The sequence below is a fragment of the Adiantum capillus-veneris genome, chromosome 20, assembly GCF_014529385.1.
Source record: "Adiantum capillus-veneris isolate H3 chromosome 20, ASM1452938v2, whole genome shotgun sequence".
Classification (NCBI taxonomy): domain Eukaryota; kingdom Viridiplantae; phylum Streptophyta; class Polypodiopsida; order Polypodiales; family Pteridaceae; genus Adiantum; species Adiantum capillus-veneris.
The window spans coordinates 6,333,651-6,351,570 of record NC_140950.1 but is presented as its reverse complement, the minus strand read 5'-3'; the positions used below and the strand labels follow the sequence as shown (position 1 = coordinate 6,351,570).

General features: G+C 43.4%; 1 protein-coding gene across 1 annotated transcript in view; it reads left to right on the top strand.

The window, feature by feature from the left end:
- OVA5 (Lysyl-tRNA synthetase, class II) overlaps positions 1-17,003 on the top strand; it is a 76,887-nt gene extending 59,884 nt beyond the window's left edge. The window contains exons 2-14 of the mRNA XM_086491848.1: positions 12,139-12,357; positions 12,578-12,689; positions 13,350-13,458; positions 13,604-13,661; positions 14,155-14,223; positions 14,698-14,805; positions 14,890-14,982; positions 15,065-15,169; positions 15,270-15,479; positions 15,575-15,669; positions 15,886-15,976; positions 16,053-16,223; positions 16,321-17,003. Coding sequence (XP_086347974.1) covers positions 12,139-12,357; positions 12,578-12,689; positions 13,350-13,458; positions 13,604-13,661; positions 14,155-14,223; positions 14,698-14,805; positions 14,890-14,982; positions 15,065-15,169; positions 15,270-15,479; positions 15,575-15,669; positions 15,886-15,976; positions 16,053-16,223; positions 16,321-16,410 — 1,530 coding nt within the window. The 3' untranslated portion in view covers positions 16,411-17,003. The remainder of the gene's footprint in view (positions 1-12,138; positions 12,358-12,577; positions 12,690-13,349; positions 13,459-13,603; positions 13,662-14,154; positions 14,224-14,697; positions 14,806-14,889; positions 14,983-15,064; positions 15,170-15,269; positions 15,480-15,574; positions 15,670-15,885; positions 15,977-16,052; positions 16,224-16,320) is intronic.
- The last annotated feature ends 917 nt before the right edge of the window (positions 17,004-17,920 follow it).

Below are 17,920 nucleotides of genomic sequence, written 5' to 3'. Positions count from 1 at the left end.
TACGACACATACATGCTCATTGTCAACCCTGGTGTATTCAACACCTCGTCGACTGATGTATTGCCTGCGTGTGAACCCTGGCCCAATGACATAGTAGTAGCTTCGCACTCTGCCATTGCTTTGAGTCACTAACTTTCCAATGACAAAATGGTAGCTGCACATTTTGCCACTGTCTTATAGTACACGTTGGATCCCGTAACACTATCGAGCATACCCAAACCGACAGTTTAAGAATGCAGTTACACATGTACTCTTCAATAGAAGCAATCACTGTATCCTTGACAAACTGACAAGAAATACTCACTTCTATAGCACTAACCAAACTTTTGGACATTCCATAAGAGCAATTGCCAAACTGACAATATGTACAGCTCTAACATTCATGTAACAGGTATTTGATTTGAGCTCACTTTAAATACCATGTACATCATTTGTTTCAGAAGCCATTGTCACACTGACAATCCATGTAGCTTTGAAACTCAAGGGGTCAAGGTAGGTTGCAAATCGAAGGCTTCAAGGTAAAGTGATAACACAGTTGGTGACTCTGCAAGTTCACCTTCTTCCATCCACTTAGCATCCATTGGTGAATAGTTTCTGAACTTTATCAAGTAACGCCTAGCAACCTTGCCTTTCACTTTCCTTTCTTTGTGTGCCAAAATCTATTCAGGGACCAAGATCTCGTCAAGTTCCTCGACTTCCGGCTGATCTTCAGCTGACATATCTTCTGGCAGATCACCCACATAGGGTCTGAGAAGACTCACATGAAACACATTGTGAATCTTCCAACTGTCAGGCAATTTCAGCCTATATGCATCATCATGAACCCGTCTTTAAGAAGATAGTGTTCATGACGTTGTCCATCCATTAGTTGCTCGAAGACCCTTGCAAAATCTTTATCATTTGCATACTGTTCTCTCATATCATCAAGTTCATGATGATAAGGAATCGACACAGCTGAAATTTTTGGCTTCCTTGACAAGGCATCAGCCACAACATTCTTCTTGCCTTCCACATGCACAATCTGAAAATGGAACATGGACAAGATATTTGCCCATCGCATATGCTTTTCAGATAACTTTGTCTGCACCTAGCAGGTAGTGTTTCCAACTTAAGAGCGCATGAATTACAGCCAGTAACTCTTTCTCATAGACCTGCATGGTCATCTCTAGCTCTTGCAAAATTCTGCTCTCATAGGCTACTACCCTGCCATCTTGCATTAGCATTGCACCAATGCTACTACCGCAGGCATCACACTGGACAACAAATGACTTCCTAAGATCTGGCAACACAATGACGGGATCTGAAGTCATCTTTTCCTTTAAGAGATTAAAAGCTGAAATCTCTTTTTGTGTCCATCTAAAGGTGACTGCCTTCTTTTGAAGAGCATGTAAAGGTGAAGCAATCTCAGCGAAATTTCGGATAAACCTTCTGTAATAGGAGCATAGTCCCAAAAAGCTTCGGACATCATGCACCGTCTTCAAATTTGGCCATGACTTGATCGCTTCAACTTTTGCAGGATCCATTCTGACACCATCCTTTGAGACAATGTGTCCCAGAAAGTGAATCTCTTCCAGAAAAAACTCACTTTTCTTTGCATTGATGAGCAACCTATGACCGCGTAGCTCTTTGAACACAATGGCCAAGTGATGCCTATGCTTCTCTTCATTCTTTGAGTAGACTATCATGTCATCAAAGAATGTACCAACAAACTGCTGGTGTGGACGGAAAATTCTGTCCATCATCCTATTAAACGTAGCAGGAGCATTTGTGAGACCAAAGGGTATCACTAAAAATTCATAAAGGCCAAACGTCGTTCTAAAAGCAGTCTTGTGCACATCCTCTGATCTAATGCGGATCTGGTGGTACCCACTCTTTAGATCTATCTTGCTAAACATAGCTGCTCCTGCTAATTTGTCCATAATATCATCAATTCTAGGTATAGGGAACCTATTCTTGATGGTATTCTTGTTCAGTGCACGGTAGTCGATGCACATACGCCATAAGCCATCCTTTTTCTGCACCAACAACATTGGAGAATAGAATGGAGATGAACTGGGCTGAATCAGCCCCTTTTCTAACAACTCCTGTACTTGGCCCATTATCTCTTTCTGCTGAGCCGCACTAACCCTGTACGGACGCTTATTTGGTGGGCTACTGCCTGGCACCAAATCTATCGCATGGTCCTCGGGTCTCTCTGGCGGTAATTGAGACGGTAATGAATCGGAAAAACAGTCACTATACTGTTGTAAAAACATTGACCTTTCTTTATCTAGCACAGATAAATTTGATTCATCACAATCTGACACTTCACGTGCAAAAACCAAGTACGCAGAAAGATGCTTTTTCATTAAAGAAGTAATAGCAGAAGCTGACACAGTAGGAATAGACTCCCCTTTAAGCTTTACATCCAGAATGTGAGTCTTTCCCCTGCTCTGTACAGTGATCTTTTTGTTGTAGGCATCCATGATTCCCTGTACACGAAACAACCAAGGAATACCTAACAACACATCACACCCGTCCAGTGGCATGATGTAAAATTCTTCAGCATCTACATAGGACTGGATATGTAGACGCAACTTTCCAATGATGGGTGTCACAGCCTCTGTATGGCCAGGACATGCCAAACCTGCCTCTGTTGTATACCCCATCTCTTCAGGTCTGATTCCCAACTTTGAAGCCAATTCTGGGGAAATAAAGTTGGCTTTGGCACCTGGATCAAAGAAGATAAGCACTGTTTGATCCCTGACCTTTCCCCAAGCTCTGCAAAGCTCACTTGCATCTGAATTTGGCTTGTCGCCCACCTTATCTGGCACTAGACCAGCCATGGGCTTCTTTCCTTTCCTGTCCTCCTTGTCTTCAGAATCAGCTGGCCTTTTCTTTAAAGGACAGTTGTAAGCAATGTGGCCAGGCTGCTCACATATAAAGCATTTGTTTTCTGTCCTCAGGACCTTCTTTTGCTCTTCTGACTTGCGAGGAAAACGTCTTTTCCATTTCTTTGCTGGTCCTTTTTCTGATTCAGCCGTAGCTTTGTCTTTCCCTGCGTTGGCTGACTCCTGAGTCCCTTTAGGAGCCTCATTGGGAACGTGCTTCTTGGCTGAATTTTTCTTGCCTGATCCTGCCTTCACGCCAGTGTTAAATTCACAATCTTCTCACTTGAGCAAACCATTGCCAGTGTTTGCTACCTCGATGAGCTGCGTCAAAGTTGTGACTTTTGTCTTCGTCCACTACTTTCTCAATCCTTTAGGTAGGCCACAACAGTATTTTTCAATCTGTTCTGTCAATGGCACAAACCTATAGGAAGTTACTGGAAGTAGAGCTTTCCAAAACTTCCAATTGTAATCATCCAGATTTCTGCAAGTGGCAGCATTAAGCTGGTGCCATTCTGTGATGACATCTGCTTCAAAGTCATCAGATAACCATGCTGCTGCAAAAATCTGCTTGAAATAAATCCATGTGGACGGAGCTTGCCCTTGAAGCAATGAAGTTGTCCACCATTGTCCCGCATTCCCTGTCAAGAAAGTGGCTGCCTTGCGGACCTTTGAAGCTTCTGTAAAGTTTCCCCCTGCATAGGCCTTGTCGAACTGCTGGAGGAATGAAAGAGCCTTCTTCCTATCATCAAACCCTGTAAAGGTCGTGAATGTCACACCTTTGCCACCTTCTTTGTACGGAGTTGGCGTCTCCAGCGGCGTTAAATTGTCATATGGAAGTGACTGAAACATGGGAACATTGTTAGGGTTCATCTGTGTTACTTGGCCGCTATTAACTTGACCGGGAAATGCCATATTTGGCTGCTGATTTGTAATTCCAGCCATACCAAAATTTGCCTGTGGCATCCCAAATTGGCCCTGAGTGCTCTGAAACCCTGGTTGCATGCCCGTGACACCATACATGGGGTTAGGCATCATCGTTTGAGCACCCCCAAACACTGTTCCTGGCGTGTAAAACTGATTTCCAGGTGCATGACCAGCCATGCTCTGGAATACGGATCCACCTCCAAAATAGCCAGGGTGTACTGAAGGTGGTGGGAAGACTTGTTGCATAGCCTGTAGGTTGCTTCCCTGCCCATTAGAACCAGCTATAGGCTGCTGAAAGGCGGCGGGCTGAACTGGAGCAGCTTGAAAGATTGGCATCTCAGCCACCTGTTCTTGCACCTTAGGCATAGGTTGTGGAGACTGCATGTTCTCCGTCAAGTGTACAAGTGCTTCCATTGACTGTGCGGTATGAACCACCTGTGCTCGAGCCTTAACAGGCTTTTGAATATGATCCAGTGACCCAACTTGCTGAGACGGAACAGGAGGTTGCAGAAAGCCTCCTGAGTCCCTTTAGGAGCCTCATTGGGAACGTGCTTCTTGGCTGAATTTTTCTTGCCTGATCCTGCCTTGACGCCAGTGTTAAATTCACAATCTTCTCCCTTGAGCAAACCATTGCCAGTGTTTGCTACCTCGATGAGCTGCGTCAAAGTAGTGACTTTTGTCTTCGTGCAGTATTTTCTCAATCCTTTGGGTAGGCCACAACAGTATTTTTCAATCTGTTCTGTCAATGGCACAAACCTATAGGAAGTTACTGGAAGTAGAGCTTTCCAAAACTTCCGATTGTAATCATCCAGATTTCTGCAAGTGGCAGCATTTAGCTGGTGCCATTCTGTCATGACATCTGCTTGAAAGTCATCAGATAACCATGCTGCTGCAAAAATCTGCTTGAAGTAAATCCATGTGGACGGAGCTTGCCCTTGAAGCAATAAAGTTTTCCACCATTGTCCCGCATTCCCTGTCAAGAAAGTGGTTGCCTTGCGGACCTTTGAAGCCTCTGTAAAGTTCCCCCCTGCATAGGCCTTGTCAAACTGCTGGAGGAATGAGAGAGCCTTCTTCCTGTCATCAAACCCTGTAAAGGTCGTGAATGTCACACCTTTGCCACCTTCTTTGTACGGAGTTGGCCTCTCCAGCGGCGTTAAATTGTCATATGGAAGTGACTGAAACATGGGAACACTGTTAGGGTTCATCTGTGTTCCTTGGCCGCTATTAACTTGACCTGGAAATGCCATATTTGGCTGCTGATTTGTAATTCCAGCCATACCAAAATTTGCCTGTGGCATCCCAAATTGGCCCTGAGTGCTCTGAAACCCTGGTTGCATGCCCGTGACACCATACATGGGGTTAGGCATCATCGTTTGAGCACCCCCAAACACTGTTCCTGGCGTGTAAAACTGATTTCCAGGTGCATGACCAGCCATGCTCTGGAATACCGATCCACCTCCAAAATAGCCAGGGTGTACTGAAGGTGGTGGGAAGACCTGTTGCATAGCCTGTAGGTTGCTTCCCTGCCCATTAGAACCAGCTATAGGCTGCTGAAAGGTGGCGGGCTGAACTGGTACAGCTTGAAATTCTGGCATCTCAGCCACCTGTTCTTGCACCTTAGGCATAGGTTGTGGAGACTGCATGTTCTCCGTCAAATGTACAGGTGTTTCCATTGACTGTGCGGTATGAATCACCTGTGCTCGAGCCTTAACAGGCTTTTGAATATGATCCAATGACCCAACTTGCTGAGACGGAACAGGAGGTTGCAGAAAGGCTAAAAACCTTGGGTTCTGCATTACTTGTGTGAACATAGCCACAGTAGTAGCCAACTGGGTCCTGAATATATCGTCATCTGTCTGTGGTGGTCTTGAGGACTCACCCACTTCATGTGTCTGTTGACCCTGTCAAGAGGAAACCTCTTCAGTCACATCATCTGGTCTGTCAGCCATAATTGCAATTCCTTGTGTCTGGTCTATGATCCCCTGTGTCTTCAAGCCTAAAACTGACCACGGCTCACTTCTATGGGAAAAAGTGATTTAGTCCCGTCGATGGAACCATGAAACCGGCCTGTTTAATCCAAAAAGGGCGGTAGACTTTACTTCAAACCTTGATTTAGCTTTCACCCATTATTAGTCGTCTATTTTACCTGTACTTTTAAGACACAACAAAGGGGAGAGGGATACAGGCTGCTAGATTGCACCTGTATGAGTAGACGAACACCAGATTGGCCCCTAACTTAGGCGCCCCTTTCGGTATTTCTTTATTGTTCAAACGAGGGAATAAACGCTGAGGTACCCTACAAGCTGCCCCGCACAAACTCGGCTGAATTTCCTCTGTTCCAGCCCGATTTCGGCAGCATAACTGTACTAGAACCCTTCACAGTCAGCATTCCCACGCATTAAATGACTTTCCCGACGCATACCGGCACTTTGCAAAACCTGGCGAGAATCTGCAGCACGCTGAATTCTCTGTTTTCAGCCCTGAAAATGCGCCAGATCACCTGTACAGCGGTCCCCTTGCGTCCCCGAACCTCCTGGGGGTATTAGGGTCCATTTAGGGCCAAAACCCTAAACCTGCAAAAATACACAGCAGGCTGTAATTTACTGTTTCGGGCTCCGTTTCGCGTGCCGGTCGCATCCGTAGCAAGTTCTCAAGCTCCCGCACTTGTAGGGCTACTTGCCCTTTGAATCGGACGAGATTTCTGGCGTGAAACCTCTCCGAATTCACCTGTACCTGCGGGGGGATTAGCCGCTAGCTAATCCAGTACCTGTGCAAGAGGCTCTTGCCTCGGCAATCGCGCATGAACCCACACAACTGTACATTGGTCAAATGAAGAGCCCACTAGTGGGGCATAACATACTGCCAAAGGGAGGAGAGAGGGCAGTGCGTAGCGTGCAGGGCATCACTCCTGGCACCGCACTGTGCATAAGAGGGAAAGCAAGCACTCCATAGCTCTTAACCTGTGACAAAACTGAAAATGAGGCTCTCCCCCTCCTAAATTCAGCGCCAACTCTTGTTGCATGAGGCAAGTGCACCAGAAGGTGCCACTTGGCACATTTATAAGCATTTTCCCGTTTCGGGGTTGCCGTCTAAAAATATCCCAACCGGTTGCCCAGTTGACTTCACGGCAGAGTAAGAAAATGTTCCCCTTGTCATTCCGGAGGTAATGACGTCAACACATTTTCAGGTCCCAAAATAGCAGTTCCCTAAATTTTAGGAGATGCTGCCATTGTATCTTTCTAGGTCATCCGACCCTCTTTGTACACTGCGGCCACATCCAGAACTAAAATGTAGCCTCTGTAGCAAAGGATTCCACTTTGGCTAGTCAAGACCCCACTTGGCTAACCATAGTCCTTGTCCAACCTTAGTGCTCTCTTGCGCTCAGGCCTGGACTCCCTCTGGACAGTTCCACACTAGCTATGCAATGCAGGGCAGTTAGATTTCCCGAGGGGTGTTTCCAAAAAGTGAAAGTAAATAGATAATAAGAAAGAAATCAACAAAAAGGATAGATAGTAGTCACACGCTGGTGACATCGATGCTACAGTTAAAGCGGTTGAGACATTCTTCTATTGGCCTACATTGAGAAGAGATGTGGATGCCTTTGTGCGAGAATGCCTAATATGCCAGAAGGTCAAGTTTGACAGGCAAAAGGCACCAGGGTTATTGCAACCACTACCTATTTCAGATAAACCATGGGAAAGTATTGCTATGGATTTTATCTTTGATCTTCCGAGAACGCAGACAGGAAACGATGGTATTTGGACCATTATTTGCAGATTTAGCAAACAGGCTCATTTTATTCCTGGCAGGAAGAAGATAAAGCCAGATCAAATGGCACGCTTGTTTATGAGCAATATTTTCAAGTATCATGGCATGCCACAGTCGATTGTTAGCGACCGTGATCCACGCATGACAAGTTTGTTCTGGAGAGGCTTGTTTGAGAATATGGGCACCACGCTCAAATTCTCTTTGTCATTTCATCCTCAAACAGATGGGCAGTCAGAAGAGGCAAATTCTATTGTCCTAGATCTGCTGAAGTGCTATGTGTCAGAGCATAAAGGAAAGTGGGAGCAGTATTTGCCATTGGTGGAGTATGCATACAATAATACAGTGCATTCATCAACTGGCAAGGCACCCTTTGAGATAGTTGAAGGTGGCAAGAAAGTTCCTCCCATACTGCATACAAAGGAAAAGATATTTGAAGCAGATAAGTATGTTCAGGACATGGATGAAATGTACAAGAAGGTCAAAGTGGCCTTGGAAAGGACTCAGGCAAAGCAAAAGAAAGCAGCTGATCGTCACCGTCGTGAAGTGGTATATTCACTTGGTGATTGGGTGCTTTTACGCTTTGAAAAGGCAAGGTTAAAGAAGATGAAGGGCAAGGAAAGATTGTTTCCAAAGCTCAGCATGCGTTACTATGAGCCTTTTCAAGTGTGCGACATAATCAGTGATGTTGCATATAGGCTGAAATTGACTGACAGTTGGAAGATTCACAATGCGTTTCATGTGAGTCTTCTCAGACTCTATGTGGGTGATGTGCCAGAAGATATGCCGGCTGAAGATCAGCCGGAAGTCGAGGAACTTGACGAGATCTTGGTCCCTGAACAGATTTTGGCACACAAAGAAAGGAAAGTGAAAGGCAAGGTTGCTAGGCGTTACTTGGTAAAGTTTAGAAACTATCCACCAATGGATGTTAAGTGGATGGAAGAAGGTGAACTTGCAGAGTCACCAACTGTGTTATCACTTTACCTGGAAGCCTTCTATTTGCAACCTACCTTGACCCCTTGAGTTTCAAAGCTAAATGGATTGTCAGTGTGACAATGGCTTTTGAAACAAATGATGTACATGGTATTTAAAGTGAGCTCAAATGAAATACCTGTTACATGAATGTTAGAGATGTACATATTGTCAGTTTGGCAATTGCTCTTATGGAATGTCCAAAAGTTTGGTTAGTGCTATAGAAGTGAGTATTTCTTGTCAATTTGTCAAGGATACAGTGATTGCTTCTATTGAAGAGTACATGTGTAACTGCATTCTTAAACTGTCGGTTTGGGTGTGGTCGAAAGTGTTACGGGATCCAACGTGTACTATAAGACAGTGGCAAAATGTGCAGCTACCATTTTGTCATTGGAAAGTTAGTGACTCAAAGCAATGGCAGAGTGCGAAGCTACTACTATGTCATTGGGACAGGGTTCACACGCAAGCAATACATGAGTCGACGAGGTGTTGAATACACCAGGGTTGACAATGAGCATGTATGTGTCGTACATGTGTCGACAGGTGTTGAATACATCAGTGTTGACTAGGAGCATGAACGACATAGATGCAAACGAGGACGTTTGAGATTTCAAGAGGGGGGTATGTCACCAGCGTGTGACTACTATCTATCCTTTTTGTTGATTTCTTTCTTATTATCTATTTACTTTCACTTTTTGGAAACACCCCTCGGGAAATCTAACTGCCCTGCATTGCATAGCTAGTGTGGAACTGTCCAGAGGGAGTCCAAGCCTGAGGGCAAGAGAGCACTAAGGTTGGACAAGGACTATGGTTAGCCAAGTGGGGTCATTGACTAGCCAAAGTGGAATCCTTTGCTACAGAGGCTACATTTCAGTTCTGGATGTGGCCGCAGTGTACAAAGAGGGTCGGATGACCTAGAAAGATACAATGGCAGCATCTCCTAAAATTTAGGGAACTGCTATTTTGGGACCTGAAAATGTGTTGACGTTATTACCTCCGGAATGACAAGGGGAACATTTTCTTACTCTGCCGTGAAGTCAACTGGGCAACCTGTTGGGATATTTTTAGACGGCAACCCCGAAATGGGAAAATGCTTATAAATGTGCCAAGTGGCACCTTCTGGTGCACTTGCCTCATGCAACAAGAGTTGGCGCTGAATTTAGGAGGGGGAGAGACTCATTTTCAGTTTTGTCACAGGTTAAGAGCTATGGAGTGCTTGCTTTCCCTCTTATGCACAGTGCGGTGCCAGGAGTGATGCCCTGCACGCTACGCACTGCCCTCTCTCTCCCCTTTGGCAGTATGTTATGCCCCACTAGTGGGCTCTTCATTTGACCAATGTACAGTTGTGTGGGTTCATGCGCGATTGCCGAGGCAAGAGCCTCTTGCACAGGTACTGGATTAGCTAGCGGCTAATCCCCCCGCAGGTACAGGTGAATTCGGAGAGGTTTCACGCCAGAAATCTTGTCCGATTCAAAGGGCAAGTAGCCCTACAGGTGCGGGAGCTCGAGGACTCGCTATGGATGCGACCGGCACGCGAAACGGAGCCCAAAACAGTAAATTACAGCCTGCTGTGTATTTTTGCAGGTTTAGGGTTTTGGCCCTAAACGGACCCTAATACCCCCAGGAGGTTCAGGGACGCAAGGGGACCGCTGTACAGGTGATCTGGTGCATTTTCAGGGCTGAAAACAGAGAATTCAGCGTGCTGCAGATTCTTGCCAGGTTTTGCAAAGTGCCCGTATGCGTCGGGAAAGTCATTTAATGTGTGGGAATACTGACTGTGAAGTGTCCTAGTACAATTATGCTGCCGAAATCAGGCCGGAACAGTGGAAATTGAGCCGAGTTTGTGCGGGGCAGCTTGTAGGGAACCACAACGTTTATTCCCTCTTTTGAACAACAAAGAAATACCGAAAGGGGCGCCTAAGTTAGGGGCCAATCTGGTGTCGGTCTTCTCATACAGGTGCATTCTAGCATCTGTATCCCATTCCCCTCTCATGTGTCACTAAAGTACAGGTAAAATAGACGACTAATAATGGGTGAAAGCTAAATCAAGGTTTAAAGTAAAGTCTACCGCCCTTTTTGGATTGAACAGGGCGGTTTCACTAGCCAGTCCCAAAGACGGATCACTGACTTCTTCAAAGCAGACACGGGACGGCCGCAAGAGCCACTCCCACAACAGAGCTGCCCCTCGTCTCACACGAGAGGCACACTGATTGACCGAGCGATTGAACTAGGGAAATCCAGGCGCCCACGACTGCGAAGAACTACACAGCATCGACGGGTTCTACGACAGAAAATTCGGAGCACGTTGGCCAGGCATGCGCGACGCCCGGTCAGACTACTAACCATGGAGGAATTTGATGAGATTCGCCAACGACCGATGCTAGATCTCTTGTGATTCAGCCATCCCAACAAGCCACCCAAATTTTCCCGCTTAGTCTTATGCTTGGCTCACATCGACCAACTTAGGCCCCCATAGTAGATATCTTTGTTTTGTATTGTTATTAGGCTATTTTGTTACTCTGACTTTGTATCAGATCCACCACTTTGTAACTTTCGGGTCTCATAGGTCATTATGGCCTTTTGAAGACGTTAATATAACATTTCATTTCATTTCATTTCATTTCATTTCTCTCTCTCTCTCTCTCTCTCTCTCTCTCTCTCTCTCTCTCTCTACACATGTCTACCGCATTTTCTCATTCCCTCTCTTCAGTGAAAAGTAAAGGGAATTCAAGCTAAAAGGAATCACTAACGCAAGGAAAGGAAGATAAGGATTTGTGGAAGTGCAAAGCCTAGATCTTCACCATTTCAATTCGGCTGCACCTGACAGCACTGAGCTGATGTGTACTTGACCTGGTATCGTTTAAGGCTTTTCTATGTATGGAAGAAAAGCTTGTTTTAGGTGGGACGGCTGTTGCTTAAAACTGTCGTCGGAAGAAACTAGTGATCAGGATAGAAAAGATCTCATAGAGATTTTGTTCTGTTGTGCCAATCTCCTAGTGCTACCATCTTGAGTGGTTCCAAGAATCCAGCATGAGGTAAGACAGTTCCCAATTGCATCATAAACAAAAAACTGAGACTTTTTGAAAGATTATTTTACCTGGCCAACAAGTCACAGTCACAATAGTTCCATCTTTGGAAAGAGCAATAGGAGGCTTGAAAGCTAGTAATTTAGGTGCTATTGGTGGCGCGATTAGTCTCAGCAGCAATACAATTGTTTACCTACCTTCCCAACATGAAGTTCTTTCAATTACTTTTTTGAGAAAGGCTTCGTTGATGTACTTGTTTTAGATTTAGACCTGAATTTTCTTCAATCTTAAGGATCTTGAATCCCTGCATGTAATTAAGGCTTGGGAGGAAATATTGACTTAAGTTTATCGCTGAAACTTTTAAGGATTCACACACAAGCCATAATGCTGCACATATTCTTTTTCTGTTTTCTTGTGTCCCTTGATTTTGTATTTTTGTGAGTGTTTTATCCCCTCTTATAATTCGTAAGTTCAGACTATTCTGACCTTATGAAGAGAACCTTATGACCTTATGTCAATATGCTGCACATATTCTTTTCTCAAAGTGTTGATCTTATGCATGACATTTCTGGGAGTTGCAGGCAGAAGACTTGAGAGCTGGTGGATTTCAACCTTACGCTTATTCATGGGATAGAACACATACTGCTTTGCAACTGCAAGATTTGTATAAAGAGTTGATAAATGGAGAGGAAGCGAAGGAGGAGGAAGATAACGTGTCCGTTGCTGGAAGGGTCATGGCACGCCGTGCTTTCGGAAAACTTACCTTCTTGACGTTGAAAGATGAGACAAGCTCAATTCAGGTATTGATGAGGTACCTTTGTGTGTGCTCTCACACATGTGTGTGCCTCCTTAATGCTAATGAATTGTAGCTTCTAACAAGATCCCTCTGTCAGTACAAGGCATACCCTTATGCCTTCTTGGCAAGACGCTGGCACAACCATCAGAAATGGCATGCTCTGCTGCCAAATGTGCTGTTGCAAAACCTTGGTTGAGTAAAGCAAATTTGTGTTTGTTATGCAGCTGTATTGTGAGAAGAATGTGCTTCCACTGGGCAAATATGCGCATTTGAAGAGTTTTTTGGATGTTGGTGATTTTATTGGTGCATCTGGCACAATCAAACGAACAGAGAAAGGTGTGCTTGCAACTCCCCCTTATTTTTGTTCTCTCTAATTAAGATTGAGATAAGAAATATCAAAGATATAGTGTCAGATGTTGTTAGTTTACCTTTGTACCTGTGTTGGCAAATGAATGTCTAGCTCTAATTGCTAGTTGAAGAATCTGTTTTTATTCCCATTTCCCATAATTATGGACTGTGATGTTGTCGACGACAAGTCGGTGTTGGTGCAAGGACAATTTTGTGAAGAGGGCTTTAGCTGCTTCTGTTGTATTCTTCTCCGAGAATAGTAGTGGAATTTATTTGAGCTCTTTGACGTAGACATTGAGTTACTGATTCAGAGGGAATTAAAGCATGACTGAGTCATCAAAAGATGCTGCTGTAGTATTCTCAAAACTTGATTTGCCTTTAGTGCAGCATTTTTCAAACGCACAAAAAGGATTAGCAATCACATTTCTTTGCTGTAGAGGTCATATTTGCTATTGACGGTTACACTAAATTTCTGGAATTTTTTCCATTTGATGAGCCTTTTGGGTTATTACAGATGTTTCAAAAGTTTGAAGAGTAAGGAAAGATGAAGTTTAAATATCTGTGATTAAGATGCTCAGTTTTTTTGAGGAAATTGTATTATCAAGATTTTTCTATATTGTCTTATTACTGAGATTCGACTGTGATCAGGTGAACTTTCAGTGAAGATAAAAGATTTTTCTATTTTGACCAAGTCACTGCTGCCTTTACCGGATAAGTGGCATGGACTGACAGATATTGAGAAAAGATATCGGCAGCGGTAAAGTTGGGGTCTGTTCCATGTTTCATTTAGTGCATATCAAGGCATGTGCAGTTTTTTGAGGACTTCGAGTCTGGGGCATCTTATTTGCATTTGTGTTGCTGAGGGTTCTTCCAAGTTTTAATAGTCTATAATTCCTGTTTAGATATTTGGACACGATCATGAGCCTTGAAGTGGCAAATGTCTTTCGCACAAGAGCACAGGTAACGTAATGCTTATGCTTCTAAGTTCTTGGAGCAAGTTCTTTTCTCTTTTTTGGTAAATGTGTTTAGTATTAGTCTTTTCTGTAATTCATAAGCAAGACCTTGGACCTAGGATTACAGTGAGTAACTTGTCTTCAAACCCCTGGTTTGTACTTGTGAAGCTCAAATTACACATAGATCTACAGAAAGTATACATTGCGCTGCCCTTCACATCCGCCCAGGGTATAACAATCAGTGGCTTAGAGGTACATAGGAAGCACATAGAAAGCTATAGCTATCTATAAACCGTACACCAATTTCAGAGCTGTGAGGGAAAATATCACCATTCACCCTTGTTGTTTTCTGGAAGGAATTCTTGTATGTTCATCATTTACTCTTGACAATCTGTGTCACATACTGTGCACAGGTCTTTAATACGGTGGAAGTGATACCCCATCAATTTTGAAGTACTTTACAGTTCTGTTTTTAATCAATTTCAAACATGTTGCTTCAGATATTATCCCATATACGGAGGCTGGTGGAAAAAAAAGGATTCATTGAAGTAGAGACTCCCGTGCTCCAGGTACTCACCTGCAATGTATTCTAAAAAGCCGTGATTATGTAAAATCACACCATTCATGCGGTTGCTCTTTCTGCTTCAATCAAATTCATGAGCATGGATATGTTGCAAACTGTGAAGACTTGCTTTCTGCATCGCGGTTCTCTCACAGCTAGTGCTTGTGTGGATATTTTGAATAGAGTTGGGGATTGTAGGGTGTTTCAGGACAGCTATTTCTTTGTTAGGATGATCAGAAGTTTAAATTGATTTCTGGCAAAGGAAGTTAAGTGTTAAAAATCCTTTAAATACCTAGATCCGGAAAAGAATGGTGGTTTGATGTGTTAAAATTGGATGAATTGCTGGCATTGACAGAAATTCACCAAATTGACAGTAGCTGATTGCTCTGAAAGGGCCATATCTGTGTACTGACCGGTGTTCTGCCACCCTGATCAACTTAACCAGTGGGTGCATTGATTGCTCCTGCTACATCAATTTCAGGGAGCAGCTGGAGGAGCTGAAGCAAGACCTTTTGTCACACATCATAATGCTCTGCACAGAGACCTCTATTTACGGATTGCAACAGAGCTTCATCTTAAGCGCATGGTGGTAATTGTTTCACGTGTTGAACCTCTTGCACTTTAATTTATATTTGTTTGGTTCTTGATTCTCTTAGTTGCTGTCTAATATAAGGTTGGAGGCTTTGAAAAAGTGTATGAGTTAGGGCGCATCTTTCGCAATGAAGGAATCTCTACTCGGCACAATCCTGAATTTACAAGCATAGAGGTAGAGCTTTACTCATTGAATGTCAATAACAACAGAGGTTTAAGATGAAAAAGCGATTTCACGTGTTTGATATGCATGCCAGATTTACCAGGCGTATGCTGACTACAATGACATGATGAACTTGGCAGAGGAGCTCATTACTTCTTGTGCAATCCACTGCAATGGTCGTGAAGAAATTAGCTATCAGGTAATGATGTCCTTATCATAGAATTGGGGTGCTGTAGATTATGGTTTAGGCCGCTCTCCTCACTGATTTTTTGTTACCATTCATGCGTTTTTTAAGACAGGGAACGGACTTATCTCTGAAAAGACCATGGAGAAGGGCCAGTATGCTTGAACTTGTTCAGGAGGCTACAGGTGTAGATTTTAGTGCCATGAATGGTCAATTGGAGGAGGCAAAAGAGACTTCTTTGTTGGCGCTTTCTGGACATGATCAATCACTCAAGTTCAGGAAGAACATTCACAAATGCCGGTCTATTGGCCAAGTCCTGAATGAGGTAAGAGTGCCCAAGCCTGCGTATTTTGATGGATTTTTTGCAGGTGGAACATAACCTAATGAGTGGTGTGAATCAACTTTGTGCCTGAAAGCTAGGTGTTTGAGGCATGCGTTGAAAAAACGTTGATCCAGCCCACCTTTGTTATTGATTACCCTGTTGAAGTCTCTCCTCTTGCAAAGCCACACCGGAGGTCTGAGCTAAGAATTTCAAATTTCTTGACAAAAACCTATCTGCACGCAAGATAGATGTTCTGATGCCATGCATTGTGTGATTTAGTAGGCCATGTTCTCGGTTTTACCTATTTTGAGTGTTGGCATGCAAAGCCTTGCTCCAGCCTCATTGCTCGCTTACTCATCACATGCTGTCTGTACGTACGTTTTTTTTCTTGTTCTTGTTTGGCAATCAGCCTTGAAGGTTATGCGGAGAGATTCGAGCTTTTTATCTATGGAAGAGAGATTGCAAATGCGTTCTCTGAACTGACAGATCCTATTGATCAGGTCCAAGCACTGTTTGTCACAAAATTTTGTATTTCTGTTCTGGTTAAACTGGAGACTTAATTGTGGTATATTTCAGAGAAAGAGACTGGAGTTGCAAGTAAAAGCACATGAAGAGCTTGCAGCTGCAGCTGCTGAGATGACCAGCGGCAGTCCAAATTCAGAGGATGATGACAAGGCTTATTCTGTTGAGCTAGATGAGGATTTCTTGACTGCTTTGGAGTACGGCATGCCTCCAACAGCTGGAATGGTACTTTCATGTTTGCTTTCATCCTTCAAAGTTTGAGATGCGATTAGTTGTTCTCTTTGTTTGTGCTTATTTTGACAGCTATATGTTATTATTTCAGGGTATTGGGATTGACAGATTAGTAATGCTACTCACAAACAGTGCAAGCATTAGAGATGTTATAGCATTCCCTGTCCTCAAGACTTCGTAGCTGCAGATTATCTTTGGCAATCAAATGTAAGCCTTTATTGGCAGGGATATCACATACAGTTATCGAGAAACTACCATGTGAAGTGCTGCAAGAAGATATCAATGTCTACCAAAGCTCATTGCAAGTTGATGTGTAAAGGTGTGCCGTGCATGATATTCTTCCAATCAGCTCAGCTCTTACACGGTGGGATCATGGTGTTGCCATCCTAAACTGAGCTGTGGCAGTTTTATTTTCTGCTGAGAGTGTTGAAACGTAGCCAAGGGTTGAGCTGGGTGAGACCTTTGTAATATGCTCAGCTGCCAAGTTATAATTGGTGTCCAGTAAATGAGTTGGTTCTTTCTCTCAAATGATGAGCCAATGTATGGAAAATGCAAGTCAAAACTGGCATAGAGTTTATGTTTAGTATTCTCTCCCGGATGTGTGGAAGAAGGAAAAAAGAAACATTGGAATGTTAAATATTAAGAACGGATGGAGCTTATTGTGAGGTGGAAGAATGTTACCAAGGAAAAGGCTGATGAAAGAACAAAGGAAAGCTTGAAGGCTAAGTTAACTGTTGGAACCATGTTGTTCCAAGAAAATTGACATCTTGTGCCTCTTTGAGTTCGAGTATCCTTAGGTTCTCAGGTGAAATGAAACCTAGTACTTGTATGGTGTGGTGTATCACTACGACTATAACCTGGAGCATCTACATTGTGTTTCAGGCATTAAGGTGCGTTTGTTGTGGCTGCATCTCTAGGGAATTTGTCCTTGAACATTATTGGGGTGGATCACTCTTGGCTCCTTTGAAATCCTAACGGTGTTTTGCCTTGCACAAATGCTCATGCTTGGCTTTATTCCCAATCGTAGACTCCCTTTCTTAGGCTCACATATGGTAGATTAGTTACTCTACTGCCCTTTGTCACCTTGCTGTAGAGCAATAGTGTGGATGAAAACGCAGGAGTTAAAATGTGATAGATGTGATGGTATGACTATTTTGAAAACTTCATTGCTTTGTATCAATGTCTTTTTACAGTTAGAGCAAGTGCTTAGTGTTATATATGATCTCATTTATGGTACCTTGGAACACCCTAAATTAGCATTATTTTTTCTCATCTCTAGAAGCATCTTTGCCGTGGTAATGGGTTCTTAGTAATCTATTGGCGCTTGATTCAAATCAGGGTAATGGTTTGTTAAAAGCTCACAGCTTCACAATTACTTCTCACTTGCAATGATCAATTTACATGTGGTTGGATGGATCTTGATAGTCATGCTATACCTTTAGTAAGTGGTCTTCATTTATATTGTCTACCTATCAGAATAATGGTACACTTATCTTGCTTACTGACTGCCTGCACACTCCACTGATGTATGGTTCAGTTTTTTATTTATGCAGACCTTTCTTATCCTTTTGAGTTTGTGTGAACTTTAACTGTTGCAAGCATGTCATTAACTTGAGAATTCTGTTCTCAATGAGAAGATGGATAAGAACAGTAGAAATGAGAGGGTTTTTGATGATTGTGACCTAACACTT